Source organism: Neomonachus schauinslandi, chromosome 7 (assembly GCF_002201575.2).
Source record: "Neomonachus schauinslandi chromosome 7, ASM220157v2, whole genome shotgun sequence".
NCBI classification, from domain to species: domain Eukaryota; kingdom Metazoa; phylum Chordata; class Mammalia; order Carnivora; family Phocidae; genus Neomonachus; species Neomonachus schauinslandi.
Genome location: NC_058409.1, coordinates 4,633,427 through 4,644,005, shown reverse-complemented (window position 1 = coordinate 4,644,005; position 10,579 = coordinate 4,633,427). Strand labels below are relative to the sequence as shown.

At 52.3% G+C, this 10,579-nt stretch overlaps 1 protein-coding gene across 1 annotated transcript in view; it reads right to left on the bottom strand.

Annotated features, from left to right (window-relative positions):
* The window catches only part of LOC110581181 (zinc finger protein 354B), an 18,497-nt gene extending 7,918 nt beyond the window's left edge, over positions 1-10,579 (bottom strand). Inside the window, exons 1-4 of the mRNA XM_021690936.2 lie at positions 10,464-10,579; positions 9,316-10,087; positions 5,072-5,198; positions 4,245-4,340 (exon numbers count right to left, since the gene is read on the bottom strand). Of these exons, the coding sequence (XP_021546611.2) occupies positions 4,245-4,340; positions 5,072-5,198; positions 9,316-9,477 (385 nt within the window). The 5' untranslated portion in view covers positions 9,478-10,087; positions 10,464-10,579. The remainder of the gene's footprint in view (positions 1-4,244; positions 4,341-5,071; positions 5,199-9,315; positions 10,088-10,463) is intronic.

The following is a 10,579-nucleotide window of genomic DNA, read 5'->3' as shown; positions in this document are numbered from 1 at the left end:
AGGGAAGGGAAGGAGGAGGGAAGGGAAGGGAAGGAGGAGGGAAGGAGGAGGGAAGGAGGAGGGAAGGGAAGGGAAGGGAAGGGAAGGGAAGGGAAGGGATTATGAAGAACTTCTGCACCTGGATGGCGGGGATGGTTGCACAACATTAGGAATGAACTTAACGCCAACAAACTGTACACTTAAAAACAGTCAAAATGGTTAAATTTTACATGATTTGTATTTTACCATAATAAAAATGATTAGAGGACAATAAAAAGTTTTGTCAATGCTGTGGGTAAATCGGAACCTCCATACATACTTGGCTGGTGGGAAGGTACAGTACACCTGTTCTGGAAAACAGTGTGGCGGGACCTCAGACGGGAAAGAGGGCTCTGTACCTTTTTCTCAAAGCATTTCTTTGAGAAAATTTGTATGTATAGATCCTTCCTCTATGCTTTTGATATGAAAGGTAAGTAAACCTTGTAAAGCCTCTGTGAACATTATAACCCAAGGATGTTTCTGTTTGTTAAGTAGGCTCTGCTCAGTGTGGAGCCCAATGTCCAGACCTGGGCTGAGATCAAGAGTCAGATGCTCAACCGTTTAACCGACTCAGCCACCCAGGCCCCCACCAAGGATGTTTAAGATCCTGGGAGCCATGTCTTTGCTGCCATGAAGAAGGAAGCCAGGAGAGGTTTTATGAAGGGGAGTGAGATGACCTGATTTACCTTTTAATAGAGCATTCTGGCAGCTACGGGAACAGAGGTTGGTGGCAGGAGGGAGGTGTAGGGCCAGCAGGAACATTGTTGGGGGCGGCAGGGGACAAGGACAAGACTGACCAAACATACTAGAGAGGCCTACTGAGTTCCCAGGCTCTGCTTTCACCTCCTAAGAGATTCATTCTTTAAAACCACCACCTGCTGGGTCACGGGGCTGCTAAGGGCAGCACCTTCGTGCCAGTTAGAAAGAGACGCCTCGCCCTCTGTACGGGAGCAGCCCCCCGGTGACCCCTCAGCTGACCACGTGGCATGGCTCCAGTCCGCCCACCAGGCTTCTTGCATTGAGATGACAAAGGAGGAGAAAATGACGGGAAAGAAAAACACATTTTTATTGGAGGCTAAGTGTTCACCCAGATCATCCCCGCATTTTTAAATTTTAGATTTCAGGAATATTTCCACATTTGGGCATAAAGCCAACTCATGATGTACAAGCTGGCTTAATCAGCTCATGACAACTTTTCTGGAAAAGCACCACCTTAACTGTGCGCATTTCTTAAGCAAGAGACTCAGAGGAGATGCACACTCTTCATGCCATCTCCTTCCATCTCTCACTTTAAACATACATACCGGGGATGACCGTTTGTTTTTCTTTGCTTTGTTTTTCCTATTTGTGAATAGTTCTGAAATAAAAATAATTTAAGAAAAAAAAAAAAGGACTTTCAGAGGCCACTAGAGGTGCCAGGAATCCACCCTGGGAGCACAGGCTTTTCCGTCACTGGCTGTGCAAGGGGCAGGTTTTGGTTCTGGTCTAGAGTTAACAACCTGAGGTACTTCCAGAACACCCTGGTCCTTCACCTGTGCTCACAGGGAAGCGAGCTACCTTCGGGAGGGAAGCCGTTCTGAGGCCACGTTAGTCCAGGCAGATGGAGACTCGCCAGGGGTGCGGGACAGACAAGCACACGCCGCCAGCACTCCTGGGGCGCCCCATGTGACCGCCATCCCTGAGGAAGGAGAGGAGGTGCCTCCTGTCCAGAGACACATGCACATACTGCTCAGCCGTGCTGTCCTTCCTTCAGACGCCCCCCCCCCGCCCCCCTCCGTGGTCCACCCTCAGGGATGTCTCCCAGAACCCGAGGAGGAGTCTGGTGGAGGACTCCAGCCCCATTCCCCCATGGCCCCAGTGCCTCTCTGCACAGCTCTGGACCCCAGTCACACTTCCTACTCCCCTTAACCCACCCAAGACTCGCTTCACTTGGAGAGATGCATTCATGGATGAGAGGCTCCCAAGGCGTGGGGAAAGGGGAAGATCCTTCCTTCTCTTCCTCTGATCTTTCGTGCCAGACGCGACCCACAGCCACCAGCGGGCTGGAAGCCCCTGCCGACCCTTGGCTGGTTCCCTGATGCCCGCCTGCTCTGGGCACTTTGTGGTGGCCTCGTCCAGCTTCCCAGACTTCGTGTCTCTCTCCCAAACCAGAGCTAAAAAGACAGACATACAGACAAGGGTGGTTCCCACAGCAGAAACCTCAACGTCTGGTGGGAAGAAGGCTCCCCTGGCCTGGGGGCTTGGGGAAGGAGACCACCCGGCCTGCAGCTCCTCTGTGGGGCCCACGGGATGAAAGGGTCATCACCGACACATCAGGACCCGACAAGAGCCGGGACAAGCCTCCACTTCCATACCAACAGGCCCCCCGTGGCCTGCAGGCTGCTCTCACACCTGGGGCCGTGGTCAGGCTACTTCCAAGTCCCCAGGTGCCCTGCCTGGCTCTCAGACACAGACCAAATCCTGTGCCTGGGCTGCCCCGGCTCAGTGGGGTCTGGTCCCTGCTGCTCTCTCCTGGCTCCCGGCAGCACATGCTGGCTTCCCCTCTCTGGACTCACACGGCCCCTTCCTGTGGCTGGACTCGGGCTCCACAGCCTCGGATCCCGCGCTCCTCGGGGAAGCCTCTGCCCACACTGCCCCTCACACACTCTGCATCTTTCCTGTGGGGTCATTCCCCACCCCGTGTGCACTCAGTGCACGATCACCTGTCTCCCCACTTGACTGTGACCTTCAATCAGCAGCACCTGTGTCTTTCTGTCCAGTGTCGCATCACCAGGACCCAGCATGGAGCTCACGCACCGTCCATCACGGGCCAGGAAAGCAGGTGGTGCGGGTCTGAACCCAGATCGTCCCCCTTTCAGCAGCTCTCCGTCCCCAACTTCCCTGGCAGCCACCTCTCCCGTTTCTCCCCTCTGATGACTTCTCAGGCTCAGCCAGTCTTCTTTCCTAACCCACCTCGTAAATGGTGAGGTTTCCTGGCATTCTGTCCTCTGCTCCGTGTCCTCGCCTGGTCAGCTTGAGGCGTCAGATGCCGCCATTGTACCGACGGCTCCCTGACCTCCCTTCCGAGTTCCCACAGACCTCATACAACTGTCCGCCAGCACCTCTCCCCGAACATTCCACTCACATCTCCAGTGAGACCCCACAGACCTCATACAACTGTCCGCCAGCACCTCTCCCCGAACATTCCACTCACATCTCCAGTGAGACCCGTCCCGCAGCGAACTCGGCCTTCACCCTTCACAAAAGGCCCCTCTTCTTCCCTCCTGGACCCCACTGCCCATGCCTTTGTCCAGACCCTCGAAACGTCTCACCTACCTTATTGCAAGTTGTCTCCGGGACGGTTCCACCTCGGGTTTTCCCTCACTTTAAATCTATCCCCACAAGGCTTCCAAAGTGACCATGCGTGTTCAACTCCAATTGCACAAGGACTTCACGAATCTATTCTCTATGAAATGCTAAGATTACATGTAACTGAAGCCCTCTTTTGTCCCGCCCCTTCTCGATGCCATTCCCAGTGGCGGTCCCGGCACCAGCTCAGGTGTGTCCCCAGCCTTTCCATCTGCGCTTCCACACACACCAGACCCGCACAACCACGTCCGCTCCCTTCAGCAGCAACGGGGACACATCAGCACGATGCTCCCCTCCCCCCGCCGCCCCAGCTCCGTCCACACCAGCTGCCCTCCTTTCTGATGGTGGCGATCGGGCCGGAGCGGGGACTCGCCCAGCTTCTCCCGCCACGCCTTATCGGAGGACCTTTCCATTGTTTCACAGTTAAGCCAACTTTCCTGAAATACCAAGAACTCCAGCATCTGCTGACACTCCTTATTTCCATGGGACGGTCCCATGTCCGGGTCTTGTCAAAGCCTGCTGTACCGCGGCCCGGCTAGCTTTCTGACACCGTTTCCTTCCTCGGCTCCTTCTCTCACATACCCTGAGCCTCGGTCAGAAGGATTCCCTGCCATTCCTTAAGTACGCCGTTTGCTGACTGAATCCCCGATGTGCAGCCCTCCTCTGAAAACAGGAGCGAGTAAGAAGAGCTCCTGAGAGATTCATTGGGAAGTGACTACCAGAGAATAAGAGGAAGCTTGCGTCTGGGGCCCGAGCATCCCCTCTCCACCACTTCTCGAGGACAGAGGCCCAGGGGAAACTTTCCCGAACCACATCTCCACTTACCACCCAGACTGCTGCCTGAGCCCATTCCCGGCCCCTCGGTCCCACCCACTCACCTAGAGAGGGGCCTCCAGGACTTTCTTTCTCTACCCTCCAGGGATCTTCTCCTTGCTGCAACAGGGAGATCACTTTTGGTTTGGAAAACAGGAGTCCTGCTCAGAGACAAAAAGAAAAGTCTTGGTTTTGCTTTGACTCAAAAGAGGCATCACGGATCTGAGCGGAAAACTCAGGGGACGGCACAATGAGCTTCGGTGGGGTGCTCGAGCCGTGCCCCCGCGATGTGAGGGCCTTTGTGAGGGGAAAAGCAAGGGACCTGTAGGGCGTGGCTATGTAATTAGTTGTTGTAGGTTAGAGAAATATGATAAACATGCAGCTTTGATTACTAGAGTATCCATGGCTTTCTACAGGAGAGGGAATACATTAATGTAAAGACTAAATATTTGGAAACAGGTACCCATACCGAGAGACTGTGTACCAAGTGCCCTGTTTAAAATGAGAAAGCGCTCTCTGACTCCCTTTCAAAGGTGGGTTATACAACGTTTGTCAGGCAGGAAGGGAGAACTGGGCAAGGCTGGCGGCAGGTTAATGAAGACGGTTGAGGGATGCTCTCTGCTGTGAGCTGAGCAAACGAGATCAGCAGGAAAAAGTTGCCTGAACTATGAGGGAATTTCTAACATGCAAGTATGTTAAGTGTCCCATGCCTGGGACAAATCCATGCCTATAGGGGGAAAGAAGTTTTAAACACTTATTTATTTACAATGTGTACAATCCTAAGGCAAAATTCAGCTAAAAGTTCCTGATGACCCACGGCTTTTATGCAGGGAGGCAGGTGCTGACTTATGCTAACGTCTGACCTTTTCATCTACAGGGAAAATTCCCTTACCCAGTGAGACCAGGTTACTGTAGTTCTCCAGCATCACTTCCTGGTACACGTTCCTCTGAGAAGGACCCAGCTTCCTCCACTCATCCCGCGTGAAGAGCACAGCCACATCCTCGAAGGTCACCGACACCTGTAATGACAAGCCATCCCGGCTCACCCAGGACCTCCCACCACACAGAGTGAAGGTAGCAGGGGGGAGTAGACGGGCTGCCGTGAAAGGCTTCTGATGTCATTCTGGTTTCTGAAGATGTCAGGTCATTTGTTTAATGAACCATCGGCCAGTGACAAATACACACTGAGCAGCATGAAGTATTCACCAGGCCCTGTGTTAACTACCAAAAGGAGATGTGGGGAGGAAGTAAGACCACTGGAGTGTTAAATAGAATGATCTTGCTGATGGTGATTTGATAATACATATCAAAAGCTTTAAAAGATGTTTATTCTTTAACTCACCAATTATATTTCTATTATAATGAACAGTACACAAAAATGCACACCGAGCATTTATCATGGTTTTAGTAATAGCAAAAAATTAGAAACAAGCTAAGTCATCACGGATGATGAAGGGTAGGGTCACTAATGGAAGGTACTATCTGAGTGCTCGCTGAAGCTGGAGGACGGAAATAATGGAAACTGAAATCTCTCTCTTCTACTGAATGCTTTACACAGGCCAGATACAATCCTTAGAACTTCCTATTAATCTTTAATATGATCTTTATTTAAAATTCACGACAACTCTAAGAGAAGATTCATCAGTGTCCTCATTTTACATGAGAGAAAACAGCCACGGAGAGGATAAATTTGCCTAAAGTCCCATAGCTAGTCAGTGGTAGACCTGGGATTCCAATCCAGGTACATGACCAAGGCTCCATTCTTTTTTTTTTTTTTTTTTTTTAAGATTTCATTTATTTATTTGACAGAGACATAGAGAGAGAGAGCACAGACAGGCAGAGCGGCAGGCAGAGGGAGAGGGAGAAGCAGGGTTCCCGCGGAGCAGGGAGCCTAACGTGGGGCTCGATCCCAGGACCCCAGGATCATGACCTGAGCCGAAAGGAGCCGCTTAACTGGGCCACCCAGGCGCCCCCCAAGGTTCCATTCTTAACCATTCTGCAAAAACGCCTCTCAGAACCTACCACATAGAGCTATTAAATAAATGAGATAACCCATACAGTGTAATTAATACCATGTCTGGGTCATATCAAAGCTTCAGATGTTAGCTATTATCATATTCAATATAAAATACTATGCAACCAACACAACTGATGGTTAGGTCAGTGTTTGTTAAAAAGACACCCAAGATAATGTTAAATACAAAAAGCAGGTTATATATCAGTGTGTAGTTTGTACTCAATTCTGATAAAAAATTACATATATATGTATATATATGAATAAATATATGTGTGTGCATATGTATGTATATGCTAATGGATACACAACAAATGATTGATAGTGATTATCTCCAGATGGTGGGGTTAAGGGTGATTCTACTTTCTTTTGAATATATGAAAAAAAATATACAGCTGATTCTTGCACAAGGAGGGGGTTAGGGGCACTGACCTCGCACACAGACGAAAATCCACATATAACTTTTGACTCCCCAAAAACATAACTACTAATAGCCTACTGTTGACTGGAAGCCTTCCCAATAATGTAAACAGTTGATTAACACATATTTTGCACGTTATATGTATTATATACTATATTCTTACACTAAAGTAAGTTAGAGAAAAGAAAATGTTATTAAGAAAATCATAAGGGGGCGCCTTGGTGGCTCAGTCGGTTAAGCATCTGACTCTTGATTGCCACTCTGATCATGATCTCAGGGTCATGAGATCAAGCCCCACATCATGCTCTGCACTCAGCACAGAATCTCCTTGAGATTCATTCTCTCTCTTTCTCTGTCCCCCCTCATCTACTTGCACTCTCTCTCAAAAAAATAAACCAAAAAAACCCCACAAAAAACCTGTAAGAGAAATACATTTACAGTACTGTACTGTATTGATTGAAAAAAAATCCACGCGTAAGTGGACCTACCCAGTTCAAACCTGTGTTGCTCAAGGGTCAACTCTACACACAAATACACACACATACATATATACATCTATGCATATATATGTACATATTTTATACTCTAAAATTTATACCACGATTATACAGTATCTTTTTTTTTTTTAAAGATTTTATTTATTTAGTTTAGAGAGAGAATGAGACAGAGAGAGAGAGCATGAGAGCGGGGAGGATCAGAGGAAGAAGCAGACTCCCTGCTGAGCAGGGAGTCCTATGTGGGACTCGATCCCGGGACTCCAGGATCATGCCCTGAGCCGAAGGCAGTCGCTTAACCAACTGAGCCACCCAGGTGCCCCTACAATATCTTTCTGGTAAGAAAAACAGTAAATTATTTACATATTGGGGAGGAATATAAGAAATAATTTTTGCTCTCAAAGAATTTACAATCCAGCTGGCAGACAAGATAAACACACAAAATAATTGGATCAATGAAAGAAAAATGTGTAGCTGGACAGGGCCATACACCATCTCCCGGCTCAATCCTCACTTCAGAGATGAGGATGAGAAGGTCCAGAGCAGCCAAGACCCCGGGTCACATACTTTATCAGTGGCAGAGGCAGCACAATGATTAAAGTTTTCTGTTAACCCAGCACTCAGTATATTCTCTCTCGGGTCTTAAACGCCTGTCACTGAGCTTTACACCAAGCCCATGCAGTATGGACATAGGGGAGCAGGTGAGGTTAGGGAGAATGCCGCATGCATTAGCTCCTCTGCAGGGATGGAGAAGATTCTGGGCACGAGAGCAGCGTGGCTCTGTGGGAATGGAAGAGGAAAGCTTTAGAAAAAAGCAGCCCAGATATGCACTGGCCGGCCCCAGCCCGAAGATCAACCACCACCGCGATTCATGGGCCCAAAGACATGACAGCGGAGAAGAGCTCTGAGAACACGGGGCTGGGGCTGCCCCGGGTTCTGAAAGAGGCACCAGGGGAATGGCTGGGCAGTGACGAGCCTGGACCCAGAAGCCAGACACACTGGGGTTGGAATTCAGGTTACTGGACGTCTCTGAGCTTCAGTTTGCGCATGTGTAACACCAGGATGATCACTGCTGCGCTGGCCTGAGAGTGAGAACAAAGGCCAAGGCCTCGGGCCGACCCCCAGCAGCATTAACTGTTACTGTCAGATGAAGATGAGCAATGAAAGGACAAGTCCTAGCAGCAAGGTACAGCCGTTCCCATCTGTCGGCATGAGTGGTATTATTACTACAGTAACATCATCCGGCTCCCACAACCACCCCATGTTGGGCATCTGCTAGTGCCCAGCCCTGATCTAAACACTTTCCATGCACTAACTCACCTGACCCTGCCACCTACCCCATGAGGTCGGCATGCTTGTTATTCCCATTGTCCAGATGAGGAAACGGGCATAGAGAGATGGAGCTCTTTGTCCAAGGCCCACAAACAACCGAGGAGATGGGTTCAAGCCCGGCAGTCTGGCTTCAAGCCCCGCTTCTTACCCACTGGAGGCCCTGCCTCTCCACTCCTGATATCCCACAAAACCCTCCCTGCTCCTTCCTGGGGAGTCTTCTCTCTGCCCTTGCAGTCCAGAGATCTCTCCAACTGTGTCCCCTCCAACAGGGCTACTCCTTGTTCATGCACTGGCTCACCTGGACCATTTCCAACGACAGAAGGATGAAAATGGCAGGTCAAGAACAGTTCTCAAGAGAGTATAGAAACAAGGCACGTGGTCCACAAAGTAAAGAGGGAGAAAAACCTAACAATGGTGGCTTGGAGAAGTCTAGGGAAGGTATCCTAAGGAAAAGCCAAGGGTAGGGAGAGAGACCAGGGCGAGCCAAGGAAGCAGGGCCAGAAAGGAACTGCCAAGTGTGCGTGTTTCTTTGTTCCGTCCCCATGTGGCATCTTACCTGTCAAGTTAGTAATCATACACTGAATTGAGATTCATGAATAAAAAGAAGCCTCTGTTAGAAAAAGAAGAGAGAAACACTAGACATGGATTGGCAGGGAGGAGGCAAACACTGCCTACAGAATCCACCGTCCACCTGGGTGGATCGACTCTTCAAGGAGAAAAGGGCTAGGGCTCCAAATCCTGGAGAAAACTGTATTGAGTAGAGAACTTCAGTTTAAGGGTAGGGTAAGTAAGCGAGTAAGTAAATCAACCAACCCATCAATCAATGGATCGATCTATCTCTCTATCTGTAAGACCTGAGATGGCAATGAACTCACTCGAGACCTTGCTTCCCTCGGTCCAAGAGCCATGTCTTCTTTCCGGGCTCTTCTGCGAGGACGGGTGGGGTCTCCAGGAGGCAGATCTGAAAGAGGAAATAGGGAGCCAGGAGGGAGAAGCCCCTCGTGCTTTCCACCCCTGAGAATCACCAGCTCTGACATCCTTACACGGCCCGAGAATGAGGCCACGAGCCCTCGGAGAGGGAAGTCAGAAGGAGCTGGGGCTAGACAGACCCCAGGGGTCCGGGACCCCCCTCTCGGCCGTGCGGCTCAGAGAAAAAGGACGTAGGACTCCGGCTGCAGTAGTGGCCGCAACAACTCACTGACCCTCCCCCGGGCCAGGCACCGCCCACACGTTCAGTCCCGCCGCTCCGCTGCCATTGTCCACGCCCGGTTACAGGTCAGGAAACTGAGCGCAGCGCCGGAGCCACTCGGCCCGGGGCGCACAGCCGGCGAGGCTGCGCCGGGGTCCGTACCGCGCGCCCAGAGCGCCGGCTCTAACCTCACTGCCCGCAGGGGACAACTCTTCTCCACCCCAAGCTGCCCGCCCCCCCGCCCCCGAGTCCTCCCCCTCCTGTCAAGGAATCTCCTTCCAGGCTTCTAGAGAAAAGTGCTTCGGGAAGGGGTGACAGCAGCTTTCGTGTGGCGGCCAGAGGGCTGCCGTCTAGAGGAGCAGGCACAGAAGCCGAAGACCTGGGTTCCAGTCCAGGCTCTGCCGTGGGGGCGGGGGGAGGCCGGCAACTCGCTTCTGGCAGAAAACACACCTGTGCGCCTGCAGCCCGGGAGGGCAGCGGCGCCGGGAGGGGCGGAAACAGTTCCTCACGTCCACGGACAGCCGGTAGCAAAGCCACACGCGCGCAGGGCCCGGCAGCTAGCGCGCTGGGCACGGGTCCGGAGGGAGCAGGAGGGCGCCCGGGGCCTGGGCCGGCGGGGACAAGGGCCCGACCTGCCGCGGTCAGGGGCGCGTCCGCGGGACGGCGGTGCGGGGCAGGCGGGCACGTCGGGGGTGCCGGCCCTCGGCCCCCCGCCCGCGCCCACAAAGGCCCCGCTCGCGCCCCTCGGGCCTGTGCCCCGCGCCCCGGCGCCGCATCCTCCCGAGGCCCCGGTCCTCCCTCCGTCCCGCATTCCGCCGACCCTCCGCCGCTCACCTCGCCCAGGCCCCGGGGTTCCGGGGGCTGCGCCTCCCCGGCCGTGCTCCGCAGGCGGAGGCTCCGGCACTGCCCCGGCGGACAGCAGCCTGGGGTCGGGACCCCTCCCCGGGCGA